At 36.5% G+C, this 21,560-nt stretch overlaps 1 protein-coding gene across 5 annotated transcripts in view; it reads left to right on the top strand.

Annotated features, from left to right (window-relative positions):
• Positions 1-21,560, top strand: part of cntn4 (contactin 4) — a 197,361-nt gene that overhangs the window by 134,978 nt on the left and 40,823 nt on the right. For all 5 annotated transcript variants that reach the window (XM_048198885.1, XM_048198887.1, XM_048198888.1 and 2 more), the window contains one exon: positions 4,066-4,216. In XM_048198885.1, coding sequence (XP_048054842.1) covers positions 4,066-4,216 — 151 coding nt within the window. The remainder of the gene's footprint in view (positions 1-4,065; positions 4,217-21,560) is intronic.

Consider the following 21,560-nt stretch of genomic DNA (forward strand, 5'->3'; position numbering starts at 1 on the left):
CATAATGTAATTAGATGTTTAATAATGTTCATTGCATGTGCAAGTAGGCATTTTGTTCTTATTCTGTCAAGGAGATTGTTGTTGTTTAAAAGTTAATTTATGCCTCAATAGTAGCACACAACAGAAGTAACGTTTGGTTCAAACAGGCTTCCCAAACCCTCCCCTATCTACCATTGGTTGGATAAACTGATAGCCCTGCCCAACACTCAGCATGTTCTTTTTGAGTGAATCAGAAACATGCAGCTAAACCAGTGTTGTCCGATTCCTGGATGAACGACTCATATGAGCATATTCCTTTTAAGTGAATCAAAAACATACAGCTTAACCATTGTAGTTTGATTCCTGAACAAATGACTCAAATGAGCATGTTCTCTTTAAGTGAATCAGTAACATGCAGCTCAACCAGTGTTGTCTGATTCCTGAAAGAACGACTCGTATGAGCATATTCCTTTTAAGTGAATCAAAAACATACAGCTTAACCATTGTAGTTTGATTCCTGAACAAATGACTCAAATGAGCATGTTCTTTTTAAGTGAATCAGTAACATGCAGCTTAACCAGTGTTGTCTGATTCCTGAATGAACGACTCATATGAGCATATTCCTTTTAAGTGAATCAAAAACATACAGCTTAACCAGTGTAGTCCGATTCCTGAACGAATAACTCATATAAGCATGTTCTTTTTGAGTGAATCAAAAAATACAGCTTAAATAGTGTAGTCTGATTCCTGAACGAATGACTCGGTAACACTTTAGTTTAGGGTCCAATTCTCACTATTAATTAGTTGCTTATTAGTATGTATGTTACTAGGATATTGGCTGTTTATTAGTACTCATAAAGCACATATTCTACATCCCTCAATCTTTCCCAATGCCTACTAAACAACTACCTTACTAACTATTAATAAGCAGTAGTTAGGAGTTTATTGAGGCAAAAGACGTAGTTAATAGTTAGTTAATAGTGAGAATTGGACCCTAAATTAAACAACATGTCCTCCAACCAATATGCCCATATAGTTTGTTTATTACTTCCCTGAAATACGACCCATAGGAGCGTTTACTAAAGTTGCACCCCTATCGACAACAGGACACTTTCATTTTAATGCATTGGACCCTTTTATCTGTGTCATATTTCAATATACAACAATAGCAATCATGTGATCATGCGATCGTGGGTTCGATCCCAGGGAACACATGTGCTCATGAAGTGTATATGCACTCTAAATCACTAAGGGTAGGTATAGTCGTTAATAAAAAAAATGAGTTTTGCTAAATGGAAATAGGACAAATGGTGGGTAAGAGACCGTGTAAAAAGTCCACACATTGCATTCACATTGCATAACATACAGCTTAACCAGTGTTGTCCGATTCTTGAACGAATGACTCATATGAGCATATTCATTTTAAGTGAATCAAAAACATACAGCACAAACAGTGTCTGATTTCAGAATAAAGAAAATTGTGTGTGTGTGAATCAGACACATGCTGACTGTTTGTTCATATAGTGTAGTTAAAGAACAAGTTATACATTTTGTTGGTTGTCTTCTAAAAATGAATGAAATATGCTATCAAATTTTTTTGTTTAGTAATGTTGTCTACTTTATAGTTAATACCTTATTGGATTGCATGTATGCTGCATATCTTTTCAAAGAAACTATGGTAACTTTAACCACATTTAACAGTATATTAGCAACATGCTAATGAAACATTTAGAAAGACAATTTACAAATATCACTAAAAATATCATGATATCATGGATCATGTCAGTTATTATTGCTCCATCTGCCATTTTTCGCTGTTGTTCTTGCTTCCTTACCTTGTCTGTGCACAGATCCAGCCGTTAATACTGCCTTTCCTTGTCTAATGCGTCGAATGGGCTGGCATTATGCAAATATTGGGGTCATACATATTAATGATCCCGACTGTTACGTAACAGTCGGTGTTATGTTGAGATCCGAGAGTTTTCCGGAAGTCTTTTAAACAAATGAGATTTACATAAGAAGGAGGAAACAATGGGGTTTGAAACTCAATGTATGTCTTTTCCATGTACTGAACTCTTGTTATTCAACTATGCTGAGGTAAATTCAAATTCTGATTCTAGGGCACCTTTAATATTGAAATTAATTGTATGGCAATGTAATTGCATTTTTTGTTTCCAAATATACTGTATATTCCTTAAAAGTCCTAAAGAAATGGTTCATTCTAAACCAGCTCATGCAATTGTTAGAGCCAGAAGCTGATACGGTATGTTGGGACACTCAAACACACAGCAATGTTTTGAAAGTGCCGTAGTGTTTACATTTGTTCAGGGAAGTCAACCAACAAATGACTTAATACAAATGGTTACTGCATATTAAACTGACATTGCGATTGTCACGGGCAATAACATGCATTAAACTCCAGAGCTGTGTTTACTTGCCGTCTACAGCAACATTCTATTCGCCCACAACTTTCTTTGTTTATTGTTTTGCCATAAAAATTTCGCCAAAGTGGCCAAGAAACTGAACTCACAGGAGAATAATTGTCAGTCCCTTGTGCAGATAAAATAATTGCAGTGCCTTTTAAAAGACAGAGAGTGAAGATTGTAGAGCTGGAGAAATTATCATAATAAAAACTCATTTGAGTGCGGAACGTGGGAAAAAAAGAGGAAAGGACGTGACATTTTCCCTTTGTTTTTCTTAGCAGAGAGAAGGAGCGTGTGATAATTAAAGTGCGCCACATACGCCAAGCCTCTGTTCTGCCATCTCTGTTTCTACATCATACGTACCCACGTACACATGTCTTCCTTTGAAGTACAATGATTAGAGAGGATGTGCTCTAAATCGTCCTTAATCCTCATGTCTGCTTACCTGTAATTATGGTCAATTATGAAGGGAATAATTGGCCTGATGCTTGATGGACTTTAGTTGTTAAATATTATTGTTCTTAAATATTTCACTGGTTCTTTATGTGTCTTTTATTTATTGGCACAATAAGATACAGGATGCTAAATAAAGGCCATAAGAGGGGGGAATGGAAATGTCAAAGCAAGATTCAAACTTGTGACTGCATGAGCACCACAAAGCAAACCGCTAGGCCACAGCTCTGACATTTTTTTTTTTTTAGCCTGTTCTATTTTCACAATACCATAGCTAGTGTTCAAATTGTTTTTATAGTCATGAATAATGTAATTATGAGTCATTTAAATTACCCCATGACAATGATTTCTTTCCTGTGTTTATTTATTTTGTTTACACATTATTTCAATATTCCACTTTAGACATTCTGCTAACTCTCATTAATTTCAACTACATGTGAACTAACTCTCATTAAAGGGGACCATCAAAATAAAATGTTAGCAGATATTCTCTGCTATATAATACTCTAATGAGAGTTTGTTGACATGTAGTTGCAAAGTTACTATAGTTAGTAGAATGTCTAAAGTGGACTACCGAAATAAAGTGATTTTTAAGAGAAAGACAGTACATTTTTAAGTGTGTATATATACAAAGTTCTGTCATGAAACTCTAGATGGCACAGTCTGATAGGTTCTTAACTCACCTGCTTGCAATCAGATCGTTCTCTATAGGGCACAGCTGATTGGTTCCTGCTGTATCAGTAGCCAATGAGCTTGCGTGTTCAACCTTCAAGTGCTCTGGTAGCATTTGCCTTAGCAGTGCAGAGCACTTTCAGAAACCCTCCACCTTCCCCAGCTCCACCTGTATAGTATATTGTACAGCAGTAGCATGTCTCACTTGCTCACAGCAGCGTGTCGTGTATCTGTTGGCAGTAGCAAGTACCGTACTTGCTCTGCAGCAGCAGCGTAGCAGATCTATTCTGCCAAGACCAAAAATATCAACATTGTCATACCCATTATCACACCAAACACTCAGTCAGAAATCAGCTTAAAGTTAATTTTGTGTTGTCACTGTACTTGTTTTGATTATAAAACATTCCTTTATTTGTATGTAACTGAAAATAGTTGCATGAGAGTATTAGCTATAATAGTTTGAAGTTGTGGAACATTTTTTGTGCTTTCTGTTGACGTATACTCTTAATATAATTTAAAACTTGCTCTTTCATTTCAGCTATCGCTCCTGATTTCTCCCAAAACCAGCTGAAGGGCCTCACTTTAGTGAAAGAAGGTGGCGATGTTCTCATTGAATGCAAGCCCAAGATGTCTCCTCGAGGCACAATCTCCTGGCGCAAAGGCAACGACGCCCTCCGAGAAAGCAGCAGGTAATCCCTTATCCCACTCAGATGTCATTAGTCATATCTGCAGAGCCTTTCCTCTGTTTGGAGTCTTTTTATATAATGCTACAAAACCAAAGCTTTTCCATTCTGATCCAGCAACAGTCAACTGGACCGTGGGATGATGAGCCCACAATACTGCGGTTATGCTACAGATCTGGTTTTTGATATAACGTCTTTGTCAAATCATTTCTGTTATTCACAGCAACAAAGCACTGCCACTGACTTTAGCCATTCATCTCTGCCTGTGGAATCCCACTACAACAGCCAGAGAAAAAGCATGTCTCAGCATGTCTCTGCTAAGGGTCACAACGATATGTCTCTGGTGGGCTTTGTGTTTCAGTTTCAACTGCTCTTTTCTCTTTCTTTCATTCTGTTTTACTATCTCCTTCTGTTATTTGCTCACTCCCCTAAATGCAAGAGCCTCATAGTGGCCCATTTTATGCAGACGTGTACTGCAGATCTCTAATGTGTGCCCTGTTATCAAACATGAAATCTGAAATATTATATACATATACTAATATAATTATATAAAATATTATAAAGTTAGGGTAATGTGAATGCAAATTGCATGTTATTACTCACACTACCGTTCAAAAGTTTGGGGTCAGTAAGATATGTTTTTTGAAAGAAATTAATACTTTTATTCAGCAAGGATGCGTGAAATTGATCAAAAGTGAGAGTAAAGACATTTATAATGTTACAGAAGATTTCTATCGATTTCTATTCTACTTCTGTGGAACTTTCTATACATCAGAGAATCCTGAAAAAGAATGTATCACTGTTTCCACAAATATTGTTTTCAATATTTATATTAATAAGAAATGTTTCTTGAGCATCAAATTAGCACATTAGAATGATTTCTGAAGGATCACGGGACACTGAATACTGGAGTAATGATGCTGAAAATTCAGCTTTGCCATCACATGAATAAATGTACATTGTAAAATATATTTAAGTAGAAAACAATTATTTTAAATTGTAATAATATAATACAGTTTCACTGTGTTTTTGATCAAATAAATGCAGACTTGGTGAGCATAAGAGAATTCTTTCAAAAATCTTACCAACTCAAAACTTGCAAATGGTAGTGCGGATCAGATCATAGTCTGGATCAGTTTGTGTTTTGACTGCTTAACCAACTGGTTTCCCATCATGACCATCTGACAAACCTTTCTAAAACCAGCAAAATAGACCAGTCTATCTCAAACTGGTTTATGCTGGAGATTTTTCTTCCAGCAAGGCTATGGCATCCAAAAATACTGTCTAAAGGCATTAGATTGTATTTTTAGGACTCAGTATTTCATCACTTAAACTGTGATGAAGTTTTCTAAAAGATGCACATTTTGCACAGAAATCAGTGAGCACACATGAATTATTCAAATGAAACCTGATGTTCTTATTAACAGCTCCAGTAAGGATCATGCAGTCCCTCATAACTGGACTTTGCAGGTTTATCAGATGATTCCCTCCTGAGCAAAGGCAGGGTGTTAATCAACTTCTCTGCGCTCTTAGTAGGAGGTCGGCGTCCCTGCCAGACCAACCTTTATCAACAAACATATGTCCCTGTCTCAGCCAGACCCAGCTTGATACAAGTGCAGTATGTCACCGACCCAGAGCGTTTGCGTTTGACCACACTGAGATAGGCAAAGTTCAGTGCGTCTGCGTGTGTTTATGTATGCATCTGTCAGTGTGTGCACTCCACGGTTGCCCGTAGTTTACATATACAAAGTTGGTGTTGGCACTCATCAAACAGAGTGGCGGGCCGTTTGCATAGGGGTTATGCTGTCAATGTCCTTGAGCTGTCCTGTGTGAGAGGACAGCAAAGCTGATGAATTCTTGAAGTATACACCTTGAAGAGTCAAGGCAGAAAATTGATTTGCCATGAGACGGCTTTCTTTCTTTCACTATGTTTTGCATCTCTTCATTCTTCTTTTAAACACTATATTCAGGCATTTTATTCACAAACAGAATATGTGTTGTCCAGTTTGTTATGGTTTAATTTTGGGAATCCTTGCGCAGAATATCTTTTGAGCACTTATGGTAAGTTACACTTAAAAATGTCAATGTCATTGCATTCGATGACAAATTATCAAAATAAGTGGCATGTATTTTCAAGAAGGATAAGCATGCACCATTTCAAGCAAAACTATGGACGCTTGTTTCCGCCAATAAATACAAAATAAAAAAGGTAATTTGGGACTTTTTATCTCACAATTCAGACTTTTTTTCTCAGAATTGCGAGTTTACATTTCACACTTCAGACTTCTTTTCTCAAAATTGCAAGATATAAACTTGCAATTGCGAATTACAATGTCAGAATTGCGAGTTATAAACTCACAATTGCCCGTTATAAACTCACAATTCTGATTTCTTTTCTCAGAATTGTGAGATATAAATGAGTTATAAAGTCCAATTCTGAGGGGGAAAAAATGACTTTTTTTCTCAGAATTGTGACTTTATATCACGCAATTCTGACTATATAACTTACAATTCTGACTTTATAACTCGCAATTGTGAGTTTGTCTCGCAATTCTGACTTTGTAATTCTTAATTGCAAGTTTATATCACGCAATTCTGAGAAAAAAGTCAGAATTGTGAGATAAAAAGTCACAATTATACCTTTTTTATTTTTTATTCATTGGCGGAAACAAGTTTCCATAATATACTGTTCAAAATGAAGATAAAAAAAGGATTTAGATGCTTAATGGTTGTCACACTTAGTGAAACATGCTTAATTGCAGGTCACTGACTTCATAAATCCACTAAAATTTATTGGAGAGAATTGCTCAGAGAGGTTAGTTTGATATTTTGTTATATAATGTAATGAATTTCAGACATTTTAAGTGAGGCCTAAGTGTCCAAGTACTTTTTGGGGCCGCTCTATCTTGACCACATTATGGAAGACTTTTCTTTTTTTCTGCCTGGCACGAAAATGTCCTAAACCCTACCACTTTAGATAATAGTCTTTGCTGTGCTTTATTTGCTATAAATATCGTGTTAGACAGTGCTTGTTTTCTTTTGGGGAACGAAGCGTTCCGTAGTTACAAAGATTGCTAAGAGCCTTATTTGAATTTTAAGAAGCCATTTAGGTGTCGAATGGGTGTTTGGCGTTTAAGTGGATCTAAAGAATTGTCTTTTTTTTTTTTTTTTTAAGACAGCATACATATCTTACAAGATATTTAAATATTAAATCTTGCCACTCTGCCTTTGCAGTCAGGAAAAAAGGCAAAGACTAAGTATTCATTCATGGGAAGTCTTATTATTAAAACATTATTTTTTGATGCCTTTTGGACCCTCTCTGTCGTTTAGGAGAAAATAATGCTCTTTTCTGACTTTGATCATGAAAGGTATTCCACCTAGACCTCCTCGCCTATCTTTGACACAGAGGTAATTAAAAAGAAAAATGGATAAATCACAAGTTTGCACGTACATGTCCCAGGTTGTATTGTGGCCAGCAAGGTCTGGTCAGAATGTTTGATTGCATTGTCAATAGATGGAAGCCAGCCAGGGAACTTTTTGCAGAATTGAATGTATTTCTGGAAAATGCTGACTTTCTTTCAAGCTCCTTTGGCAATGTCTTGTGCACCTATGCTTACGCACACTTACAGTATGTACACATACACATACTCTACATTCATTCCCGTTACTCGTTATAAAAACTGAATTAACTTATGTACAACAGTGTTCCTGTGAGATGTTAATCAATCGATGTTAAAGTACTTACTGCAATCACTTTAAAGGATTTGTTCACTTCAGAATTCAAATTTCCTGATAATTTACTCACCCCCATGTCATTCAAGATGTTCGTATCTTTCTTTCTTCAGTCGAAAAGAAATGAAGGTTTTTGACAAAAACATTCCAGGATTTTTCTCCATATAGTGGACTTCGGTGGTTTCCAACGGGTTGAAGGTCCAAATTGCAGTTTCAATGCAGCTTCAAAGGGCTCTACATGATCCCAGAAATGTCTTGTCTATCGAAACAATCTGTCATTTTCTAAAAAAAATAAAAATGTATATACTTTTTAACCACAAATGCTCATCTTGTACTAACTCTGGGATGCGCGTCCACGACTTCATGCATTACGTTGTCAGGTTGGAAAAGTCAAGCGTGATGTTGGGTGGATGTATCGACCCAGTGTTTACAAAGTGAACATGCAAAGACTAAGTCAAACGCCCATTACAAAAAGGTAAAATGATGTCGGATGATTTTGAAGTTGGAGGAGAAAATGAGATTAAGTTTTTCGCCCTAGCGCAGCACTTCCGCCTACATCACGTGTGACCTTTCCAATGTGATTACGTAATGGGTGGCGCATCGCAGAGTGCAAGACGAGCATTTGTGGTTAAAAAGTATATCCATATTAAAAAGTAGAGCCTTTTGAAGCTGCATTGAAACTGCAATTTGGACCTTCAACCCGTTGGTAACCATTGAAGTCCACTATATAGAGAAAAATCCTGGTATGTTTTCCTCAAAAACCTTAATTTCTTTTCAACTGAAGAAAGAAAGACATGAACATCTTGGGTGACATGGGGGTGAGTAAATTATCAGGAAATTTGAATTCTGAAGTGAACTAAACCTTTAATGATCTAAGAGCAATTTTAAATAATTTATAGTTTGATTAGCCAATAGTGTAAGTTTGGGGCGGAACTACATGTAAACTGACCGATAGAAACCAGGAGCTTAAAGGTTCACTATGTAACGAGCGACATATGTATGCAATTTCCCATGAAAACCATCCCAACAGTCTTACCATAGTGAATCAGGGTAAGACAAAAACATGGTTGTTAATTTTGAACAAAAAAAGTTACATAGTATATCTTCAAATAAACCAGCTTATATTAAATTATATGCAATTATATAATATAATTATATAATTTCTTTTCCGAGCATATATGTGATTTAATTTGATTAATTAACCAGCATATTATGTAATTAATTTGATTACGTTTTACAATTTATAGACAGGTCTTATAAAAAAAGCAAGATTATATATGCCATATAAATGAAAAAAAAAGGATTGCAAATGCGGTTTCATGTCAGCTTTAAGCTGTGATTTATTCCACTTATTTATATTGCATCCCTGTCAGCTCTTGCTAACCTTGCAAACAGCAGCAGGTATAAAGACACCACTCTCATTAAGTGGAAATGCCATTAGAGACTAATTCATAATCAGATGTATTGTTTTATGCAAATGGGCGTTTGTGTGTGCGTGCGTGTATGTTGATGCATGCTGAGTGCAAGCACCTGTCTGGGAGCCAGACCTAATCAAAGCAGGGTGCATTTGAACTCCTTTTGTGTAAGATTAATTGGCATAATTGTGCAAGTTCTCCTTGATGGCGGAGAAGGAGAGGAGACGGTGTCACCAGCAGGATAATCCATCTTCATAGCAGCAGCCCCTTTTTTTCTGCCAGAGAGGAGCGGAAAGGGATCGAAAGGGAGGGAGGGATGGATGCCATTTCTGTCGCATTTGTAACTGATGTGTCTACCTGGACATTCTATAGATCAGTGGCTCTAAACTAGCGGGTCGTGACCCTTAAATGGGTCGCAGGACTGTTCTGATAAGAACATCTACCCTTGCTGTTTTTAGCACGTTCATGAGTGAGGTATCACAGTGTTCGTAAACTAGTCAAACTAATCAAAGAAAATGAAGAATATTTTTAGGAATATATGCATTGACATAAAAAGAATATATTAAATGATATATTAAGTTGTACATATTAAAAGTATTTATACATAAAAGTAGTATTTTTGCACTGCATGTATTTTATTTGGTAACACTTTATTTCGATGGTCCACTTTAGACATTCTACTAACTATAAGTCACTTTGACATGTCAACTTAGTCTCATTAGTAATAGTATGGAAGCTTGTTTCTGCCACTAAATAAAAATTTTTTTTTTTTAAAAAGGTATCTCACAATTTTTTTCCCTTACAATATGGACATTTGCGAGTTTTTATCTCACAATTCTGACTGTATATCAGGCAATTCTGACTTTATATCACAATTCTGACTTTATATCACGTAATTCTGAATTTATATCCCAATTCTGACTTTATATCAGGCAATGTAGTTGCAAATTTACTTATAGTCAGTAGAATGTCTATTGAGGAACCATCAAAATAAACTGTGAGCAGATATTAAGCAGACCATCTAAAATACTCTAATTTCGAGGTTAGTTAACATATTGCCTATGCTGTTTATTGTAATATTAATACATTTTAATATTTGATTTTAAGGATCCTTTTTTATATATGTATAATAAACAATATTGGTCCTGAGCTGGGTCATCAGCTTAGATGACATCAGTGACAAGAAAGCCGCTGAAACGGCAAGGTGAATTTCTTTTCTTTTTTGTGTAAGAAGACAGTGGCAGCTCCTGAAACGCAAACCTTTTCAAAGTCGTACACTGCAGTAAAATAAATAATACCCATAGGAGAAACACATAAATAAAAGAGATAGGGCAGGGGATTTGTTCTAGATATACAATCAGCTGTTTTAGGTAGGACAGGTCAGCGGATGGGCTGATGTTTTCGAGCTGACTTTGCTGCGCCCGAGTGCATGTTTCCGAAGCTGATTTTGACTTGATTGTACATGACTGCTGTGCAGTAGTGTAGAATCTAGGCGGTTGAGTTGACAGCTAATTTTTGCCTGTGCTGTGCTGATGTGCACTTGTTTAACAAATAGTAGGATATAATAAGTTTGTGTGAGGCTCGGTGCAGCCCAAGGGAGGTTATTAACACTGGCTAGTTGTTAGATACAATTACAGCCACTGTGTGTCCTTTTGAATATGTAATATTACAGTTTTTGTTTTTTGTTTTTTTGTTTTTTAAGTGTCTGTGTGGTCTACTGGTTTTTGACATTCTTTTAGTAATGGTGAATTATTTAATTTCATTAGGCACATATATGTTTGCACAAAGAGTTGCCTGTGGTTTTAAAGAGGAAAGGTGATTCATTAACTCTTCATAATTTGAAATCTGTACACGTTCGGTACTAGGTGACAATATTAGATGTACGAATTTAAGTTAGCACAAAGGATCAAAGGTTTTCTGTGGAGGCATAATTTGTAAAAGACAAACTAATGGAGAGTTGACTTTCTTTTTTCACAAAGCTGTATGTCTGAAATTGCCCTCTCTCAAAGAATAGCCTTTTGAAGAAGATGAAAGGTTGCCTGGTATATATGATGGAATGGGTTTTGGAGGAAATTTGGACTGTCTTCTTTTGATCTTCATGAAATTTCTAGTTCTGGACTATTGCAGACGAAGTAGATAGGAAACCCTGGGCCAAATGTACATGTGGGTGAATCTCCCAAAAGCGAAATTGCATCCCAAAATCAGAAGAAATAATTAAGAAATTGGTAACACTTTACAAGGTTCATTTGTTTCATTTAAGGTTTCAAGGTTGTAACAAAACTTTAAAAAAACAGACTGTCCCCAACTCCCTAGGTTGTCTGTGAAAGCCTGTAAACTGATTTTTATGTGAAGGACTCGTTTTTGCCAGGAAAATCTAAAGGATGCGATATTTATGCACATGCTCCCAGCCAAGAGCCTCTCTCATGAAACGAATGCTTATACAATGTTCAGGATAATGCCGAAAGAGCTATTCTTTATTGTACTGTCAATGTGCAGCTTTCTCACCTCAAACACGACAGAGGTGAGAAAGCGGCAGTTATCTGATCATAGCTATGTGGATATGTTCGCACCAGCTCTGCAATTCACCGGCATCATGTCGACAGATGAAATAATTAAAATCACACTGTTATGATAGTTTGATTAATAAGTATATTTGAGACTGTAGTCTCACATAGCCAGAGCTATATAGTCTACAGTCTCAAATATACTTATTAATCAAACTATCATAACAGTGTGATTTTAATTATTTCATCTGTCGACATGATGCCGGTGAATTGCAGAGCTGGTGCGAACATATCCACTATGATTAGATAACTGCCGCTTTCTCACCTCTGTCGTATTTGTGTTTACTTATTGAGAGGAAAATGTGCAGCACATATTTACATATTCATCTAAACTAACTTTACATATTCATCCACACTCTCAGCAGTGTGGATGACGTCTGGATGTTTGTTAACGGTATATTGCTGCAAAGGTATTTCCAACTTTTTATTTCTAAGCAAAGAAGGAAAAAGAACTTCGCCTTGAATATATTGGGACAATGAATCACGTTCAGTCTCTTGTGCGTTATGTGTTAAGTGCATTAAGTTGCTGGCTGCAGTTCACTTAACATCCACCGGTGTCACTAATAACAGGGTTTCTGAATTCTGAATCTGAATGTTAATGTTAATTTCAACATTCAACTAATACATTATTTAAATCAAAAGTTGCATCTGTTAAAGGAGACCTATAATGCCCCTTTTACAAGATGTCTGTGAGGTTTCAGCTCAAAATACCCCACAGATCATTTATTATAGCTTGTCAAATTTGCCCCTATTTGGGTGTGAGCAAAAACACGCCTTTTTTGTGTGTGTCCCTGCTGATTCTGGCCCCCTTTCCAGAAGAGGGCGGAGTTTTAACAGCTCACGCTTCGGTTGCTCAACAGCAACAAAGCTGGAGAATCTCACGCAGCCAAAATGACGATCGTCAGTAACGGTGTTCAGCCTTACATTATTCAAACCGGAGTCGGCTTTGTTGTGTGTTCCTGGGGGCAGGGTTTATGTGAATTTTGGGGTTTGTGATGTTACCAACCAACTCGGGAAAAAGCTTGTTTTAGTCCCTTCCAGCCATTTGTTGTAGTTCTTAAAGGTGCCCTAGAACTTTTTTTTAAAAGATGTAATATAAGTCTAAGGTGTCCCTTCAATGTGTCTGTGAATTTTCAGCACAAAATACCCCATAGATTTTTTTTAATTCATTCTTTTAACTGCCTATTTTGGGGCATAATTAGAAATGCGCTGATTCAGGGTGTGTGGCCCTTTAAATCTCGTGCTTCACGCCCCAAGAGCTCGCGTTTGCCTTAAACAACATAAAAAAAGTTCACACAGCTAATATAACCCTCAAAATGGATCTTTACAAAGTGTTCGTCATGCAGCATGTCTAATCGCGTAAGTACAGTGTTTATTTTGATGTTTACATTGATTCTGAATGAGTTTGAGGCTATGCTCCGTGGCTAATGGCTAATGCTACACTGTTGGAGAGATTTATAAAGAATGAAGTTGTGTTTATGAATTATACAGACTGCAAGTGTTTAAAAATGAAAATAGCGACAGCTCTTGTCTCCGTGAATACAGTAAGAAACGATGGTAACTTTAACCACATTTAACAGTACATTAGCAACATGCTAACGAAACATTTAGAAAGACAATTTACAAATACCACTAAAAATATCATGTTATCATGAATCATGTCAGTTATTATTGCTCCATCTGCCATTTTTCGCTATTGTCCTTGCTTGCTTACCTAGTCTGTTGATTCAGCTGTGCACATCCAGACGTTCTGCCCTTGTCTAATGCCTTTCATAATGTTGGGAACATGGGCTGGCATATGCAAATATTGGGGCGTACACCCCGACTGTTACGTAACAGTCGGTGTTATGTTGAGATTCGCCTGTTCTTCAGAGGTCTTTTAAACAAATGAGATTTATATAAAAAGGAGGAAACAATGGAGTTTGAGACTCAGTGTATGTCATTTCCATGTACTGAACTCTTATTATTTAACTATGCTGAGGTAAATTCAATTTTTGAATCTAGGGCACCTTTAAAAAGCGATTTCTGTAAAAGAAAAGATCTCCCTTTGCATTGAACTTTGAGCGTCGTAACTTTGCAGATGTTGTTTATGCTCAAACAGCAACATTACACACTAACTAAAGTTAAAAAAGTTAAATCATATGCATGGACCCCTTTAATATTATTTAATGAACCTGAGCTAACATTAAATAACCAGTTATATTATTATTAACTAATCTTAACAAAGATTGATAAATACTGTCACAAATGAATTGTTCATTTTTAAGGTTAGTTAATGCATTTACTAATGTTAACAAATGGGACCTTATTTTAAGGCATTACGAAGAATTTATATTTTCCATAAAGAAAATGAAGCATATTTTAGGACTTATGCATTGTGACATTATGTTTATGACAATTATTCATACATTAAAGTAGTATTTTGTGTGCTACCTTTAATGGATATTTATTTAAATATTAATTATAAAAATATGTGAATGTAATGAGAATCAACATAATGGGAATTACAATTATAAAATGTCCAGACATGACAGAAATTATACTGATGATAATGTGCTTAATTGTCACAAAAACACAGTGGTTCTAAAATAGGCTTCATTGTCTATATAATTTTTTTCTAGTATAATTTTTGGGTTTGTTTGGCCTGTAACCTGTTTTTTCACGAACATAATTTCACAACTATATAAAACAGTATGCCGGCCGTCTTTTGGTAACATGCTAATGTTGAGTTAACTTCCCACTTGTAGATGCGGTCTGTGCTTTTACAGAGCGAGAGCGAAAGATGAAGCAGAAAAGAGAGGAGGAGTGGGATGAGTACACTCTATGAAGTGATTGCTTGTCAGGATGATTTCCATTTAAAAGCGCGTCTGCCACAGAAGGCTGCAGTGCAGGTGAATGAAGGGCGGCGCGATATCAATTCAGAAAGCTCCGTATAGGAGAGGTTGTGGAGGCGAGCAGAGCTACTGTCATTGCTGATAAAGGACACGTTTGAGGGCTGGGATCCGTTTACTTATCTAATTAAGCCCACTTTCCCTTATCTTGTTATTATAGAATTAAGCTTTAACTTGATTTTCAGTCTAATGCTTAAAAGCACCTGCGTGTACTCGCTAAGTTCTTTGACATCTCGCCTTAACTTCTTCTTTCCTTCAAAACCAGGCGCTTTAATTTAATAGTCATGGTAAAAATACACAATGTATGCAACATGCTGTTGCATTTATTAAAAAAAGAAAGTTGTTTATTATTTTTAAATGTCACCTTCTATTTTTTTCCGCAGCGAAGCCCATTGTTCTGCTTTTTTTTTGTTCTTCTTAATCTAATTGAACACCTGTTTGGAACTTGCCATCTCATAGACACAAAGATTGAACATGATGCCACCATAAAACAGAACGTTTCTCACAGCCAAAAAATAAATACCGAATACATTTTCCTCATTAGCTCACCTTAAGGCTCATCTGCCTAAACTGTTGTGTTGCCAGCTCATATGGTTCATTTTAATTTCATATTCCTCTCTCACCAGGGGAAATTAGGCGGTGTCAGTCAGTGGAATGTCATTTGAAGGGGAATGGGCCCACCAGCGGAGATCTGGAACATGCCCCAAAGCTTCAAATTCTTGGTTAAAACCCAACCATAGAGGGTCTCTATCAACATATTACCCACCCCTTTAAATAGAATGTCATTTACTTAACCTCCTATGGCTGTGTTTTGCTAATGTTGGCTAAAAGACTCTTTAACTAGCAGAGCATAATTTGATATGCCGTGTGGCGCAGCCGTGCCACAGACAATCTATAGGTATAGATTCGCACGGCAGACAATTGGTCAATCAAGATGGTGGACAGCACATCGATTGCCACTAATGTTATGTTTGCAGTCTCACACAATTGATGCGCGACTTTAATTAATTTCTCCATGGAACAATTAGTCTGTCTTTTGATATTTTTCTTAAATATATACAATGGGGTCCAAATGTCTAAATCCACATGTGAAAATCTGGATTTATTTTTTTCCATTTAAATCTGGAGAGATTTAAGATTTTGAATTTGTTTAAACAAAAGCTATGACTAAAATGAAGAAATATTTTAGATTTTGCATTATTTTGGGTCACTAATTACATTAGTTTTATTGTGAACTGCTTTGTACAGAAGATCAAATATTCTTCACTATTTGTTAAATTAATAAAATAATTCAGTCACACTTTAATTTAGGGTCCAATTCTCACTATTAACTAACTATTAACTATGACTTTTGCCTCAATAAACTCCTAATTACTGCTTATTATTTAGGTAGTTATTAAGTTTAGGTATTGGGAAGAATTAAGGGATGTAGAATATGGTCATGCAGAATAAGGCATTAATATGTGCTTTATAAGTATTATTAAACAATAATACAATAATAGTAATATGCATGATAATAAGCAACTACACTGTAAAAAAAAAAAAAAAATCGGTTATTACAACATTTTTTCTTTTGTCAAATCAACTTAGATAATTAATATGGTTCAAATAACATAATATCTTGAGTTTCTGTTGATTAAACCAATCGCCTTCATTGTATTAACTCAAATTTTTAATTTCAATTAACTCAAAATTTTAAGGCAACCACGTAACTTACTTTTTTAAGTTAAACCAACAAATCATTTTTACAGTGTAGTTAATAGTGAGAATTGGACCCTCATTCTTTTTGAAAAAATGTGCATTAGATTATAAAAATGCAAAATAGAAACATTTTCACTAGTGGTCTCAGACTTTTGGACCCCAGTGTATTTGAATCCCCTTCCTTTTTACCGCAGTAATAACTCTCTTCAGGATCAATTAGTTTAATTTGGTGAAATAAAACTCAACCAGAATGCAAATGAATGCAGAGGTTTGGCCGTGATTAGTTTGGCGTGCTCTTTACTAGTCTAAGTGCCATGTTAGACTCTGTGGGATTAGATTTATCTTGGGGGACTTAGAGGCTAATATAATTTTTCAAAGAACGAATGTGCCAGCGCAGCACCAGTAATCCATCTTGGTCCCTTCGCACATTTCGAGCATCATATGTGTGTTGCTCTTTTTATTCCTAGAAGGAATTGTGTGCATATGAGTGTGAGAAAAAGAGAGATGAATATCAGTCTGAAAGAATGAAGCTGAAGAGTCGTTTGTGATTAAAGGAGCCCGGTTTGAGTACACCCACAAGCCCACGGTGTTTGGCCCTGATAAACACAGTTTCTGCGCAGCTGCTGACCCTGGGGATAGATATTGCTGAAATTAAAAGCCTCGGTTACTACTGGAAATATGCCCTGCACTGCAAACATGAAATGATACAATTTTCATGTGTTAGCATTTTTGTTTGTGTTTGGAGCTGTTTTGTATTACTTTGTATCTGTTGTTATTATTATTATCATTATTATTATATTTTATTGATTCTTGAGTACTGGGACCAAACAAGCTACAGAACTGAAAAATATATGTTTATGTTCTGAAATTGTTTTGGACGAATTTGTTAAACATGTCCTGCTTCTTCCATTTTCTCACAAAATGTGTTTTTTCCTTGTCTAAAGCTTAATCTAGTTAATCAACACCATGCAAACATAATGTCAAATATTTATCATAAATATTGAAAAATCTAGCATTCACTAAAGAATGAATGATTTTCTATTGAACTGTCACCACAGTCGGACTGAAAACAATATTTTTTATGTCACTCTTTAAAAGTAGTAGCCATTTTGTAGACATTTTGTTTCTAATAGAACCTACTTAAAATGATGGGAATTATCTAAAAAAAAAAAATACATAGAGTTGATGGATTTCACATATACACTACCATTCAAAAGTTTGAGGTCAGTAAAAAATCCATAAGTTCCTTATGCTCACTCAGGATACATTTATACAGTAAATACAGTAATATATATATATATATATACACATAAAGTACCTTGTTTTGTCCCAATACTCAAGAATGAATTCATTCATATCTAATGGTATCAACAAAAAGTCTTTTGAGACCTTTGAGACCTTTCAGGTCATAATAATGTTTCGTTGGACTTATATTTAAGTTTAAAAGTGGAAATGTTGCTGTTTTAAAAGCTCATGGTTAAAGGGATACACAAATAGATTTTGTCATCATTTACTCACCTCACATTGTTCCAAACCTCTATGGGTTTCTTTCTTCTGCACAAAAGAAGATATTTTGAAGAATGATAGTAACCAAACAGTTGACGGTAGCCATTGTCTTCCATAGTAGGAAAAAAAATCAATGGCTACCATCAACTGTCTGGATACCAACATTCTTCAAAATATCTTCTTTTGTGTTCAACAGAAGAAAGAAACTCATACATGTTTGGAACTACTCAAGGGTGAGTAAATAATGACAGCATTTTTTGCGTGAACTAACCCTTTAAGTTTGTTTCCTGTCTCGAGAATCAGTGATTTATATGTAAAATATAAGTGGCTTATAGCGGAGCATAACATATTTCTCTGCATATTATTTAAGTCCATACTGCACACAACTGATTTAAAGCTAAATTATTACGCCAGCTGGTGCCTTGTTGATTTATTTCACATTGAGAAATGACATAGAATTATCTTGTGGAATGGCAAGAGCTGAATGTACCCATACTAAATCAGTGCATTGAATAATTGAACAACGTTGAATGTGTTAAGAAAATTACCTCAGGATAAGTGGCAAGGCAATGCGAGCCTCCTTTTAAGGTGGGGGAAAAGTAGCAGCATACGTCGCAAATTATTCTCTACAGGGAATGTATCTTGACGTCGCAGTTGACACTTAGCTCCGTGGCACGAATATAAATTTTGTACCTGTGTTTGTATTTTGGGTTTACAAAAGTAGAGATTAATACTTCTTCCTCCACGTTTGTCTTTACCCGTCTCTTCCATTTTCATTTTTACAAATCTCTGCATTGCCATGGAAACTTAATGCTGGTCCTCCTGAGACGAGGGGTCAACGCGCCGAGCGCTCGCAGGAAATGTCACAGCCGCTTTAGCTCACAGCTCCACCGTTCTTTTGCTATTTTAATACCAAAAGGAGAAAAACACCATTGTACACAGCTGGTTGTCTAAAACGCCTGCTCTTTGAGCTCGGCTTGGTGTCCAGATGCTTCTGTCAATCATTTCTTATCACTCCCATTATATCTGAATTGCCAAGCCCTTTGGACACCCACGGAGTGAGCGACACCCGCATTATTAAACCCAAGAGCCGTCTCTGACTGACAAACCAAATAATGCCTGTCGTGAAGACTTAGATAAAAGCCATGGGTGAATTCTGTGTGAGCCAATTTCAGTGGTTTCTCTTGTAAATATGCCCCAAATTTGGAGATGCTGAGCTCATGACACATTCGATTTACTTCACTTCATATTTTTGCCTTTATATATCATTGTATACCAAAGAAATCAATGTCTTTCTCTGTATTCCTGATTTATATCGAACTTAATCAATAAGGCCTGCATTATAAATACAACTATACCACATTAACAGTAAGTCAGACCGGATAGACGCTGTAATTCGTAAAGGTTTGACACGGCCATGTGAGTGTCAGATGCGGCGATAATGAATGTTATGTCTTAAGAACCATTGACTCGTACACGCTAAAAAAAAAATCAATATCAATTACCTGGCTATTGGAAAAGTGTCAGAAGACAACCTTTCCATGTCCCATTTTTCCCCTCTCCTATTTTTCCCTTGACCAACAAGTGATTGCTCTGTTGTTCTAGTGATAACGGCGAAACTCATTGGAAGGCTCTTTTTTTTTTTCCTCGTGGCAGTAATTGCCGACTAACCTTGAGGTTGAGGAGTCGAAAGCAAAGGTACGCTCATCAAGGTGGCTTCCCGTAAACAGATCTCTTGACAGAGCGTGATCTGAAATGACCTGTTTCTGCCTCCCCCGGTTTATTTATCCAACTGACAAGGTCGTCAGTTTATCAAACGCACTTCCCAGCAGAAGGCCTACTGAGATATGGACACATGATCCATCTCAGTAACGCCAGGAGCTCTCTCACACCCCTCTTTAGGGTATTAGCCCTCAACATAGATCAGCCCTTCACGTTTGGGTCAAGCCTTGTGCCCCATTTGGAGGATAAAACGACCTATCTGGTCCTTCTGTAGACGTTGCCTCGCCCTGCTACATAACCCTCCCTCTGGGTCCTCGGTAAATGTTTTTAAAAACATCACTGTTGGAACACAACCTCCAGGTAGGTCAGAGAAGGCCAGTTAGTGCAAGAGAGTTGCAACCCGCTTAAATGCGCTGTCCTGGGTCATATCTGGGAGCTCGTACAAATACGTAACATTATTTATGAGCTTTTGCCTTTAAACTTGAGCTCCAGTCACACTGTTAGCGATTCAAACGCTGCAGGATGTTGAGTCTCTACTGTTGGTCACTATTCAACTGTGCCTCGTTGATAGTCGTCGCATCACACTGCTGCTTGTTTGCATGAGTTCAACTCTTCTGAATTTTTTATTCGGAATACCAGTGTTCACTTTCACTCATGTTGCTGCCAATTGAAAAATTAATGACTAAAGTCGCTTTGTCTGCAAATCGCTGTCAGTATAAAAGGTTCTTTACAGGAAACTCGAGAGAGATGAAGAAAGCGGCAGGTGGGAAAAGGAAGCGATAGGATCAGGACTCAAGACAAACCTGACTTTAACCTGTCACTATATATTCTCTTAGAACATTTATAGCAGAAGCAGTATTTTTTTCTTTTTTAAATATTTTATAAACATTTTATTGCATCATTTTAAACATCTTTTTCATTGCATTTTAGACTATTTATGTATTTATTTTTTATACATTGGGGAGTTTTTAGTGGCACTTTTTGCAGGTTACATCAGGACACCAGTAGGTGGTGACCAGTGTTGGGGAAAGTTACTTCTTAAAGGTCCCGTTTTTCGTGGTTTTTTGAAGCTTTGATTGTGTTTATAGTGTGCAATATAACATGTGTTCATGTTTCGCGTGTAAAAAAACACAGTATTTTTCACATAATTTACTTATCTGTATACCGCTGTTTCCACTGTCATAAAAACGGGCTGATGACTTCCTTGTTCTATGAAGTCCCTCCTTCAGAAATACGTAACGAGTTCTGATTGTGCCAGCGGTTCCTGTGTTGTGATTCGACAGCTCTGAGCGCACCGTGCCCGGAAAGGTCACGCCTCTTACCATAACGTGGAGATGCACGCGCTCAGTGTTATTGTAAACATGTCTTTAATTTTACCCTATCAATTTGAGCCGGAATCAGACCCGGTGATTGGACTGCGGGATGAAAATAACAGCGTTTCGACGACATGGCGACAAACACACTCTGTGGGTGGAGGTTAGTCAAAAAACTGTTTTAGTGACGTCATTAAAGAAGGAAGTAGAGGGATGTAGTCCAAACTGGCCGTTCGATGTAGGCGACTTCTGTTAAATAAAATATCTCGCTTGGCATTGAACTTTGAGCTTTAAAATTTTACAGATTTTATTTATACTCTAACAACAACATTACACACTAACTAAAGTTTGAAACATGGGATCACGAAGAACGGGACCTTTAAAAGAAAAGTAACTAATTGCGTTAGTTACTTTTTATGGAAAGTATTGCACTATATTACTTTTGCGTTACTTTTTCTCATCTGGGCTGGGCTGTTTGTTTGTTTGTTTGTTTTTATAACAACAAA

The sequence above is a fragment of the Megalobrama amblycephala genome, linkage group LG8 (genome assembly GCF_018812025.1).
Source record: "Megalobrama amblycephala isolate DHTTF-2021 linkage group LG8, ASM1881202v1, whole genome shotgun sequence".
In the NCBI taxonomy this organism is placed as follows: Eukaryota; Metazoa; Chordata; class Actinopteri; order Cypriniformes; family Xenocyprididae; genus Megalobrama; species Megalobrama amblycephala.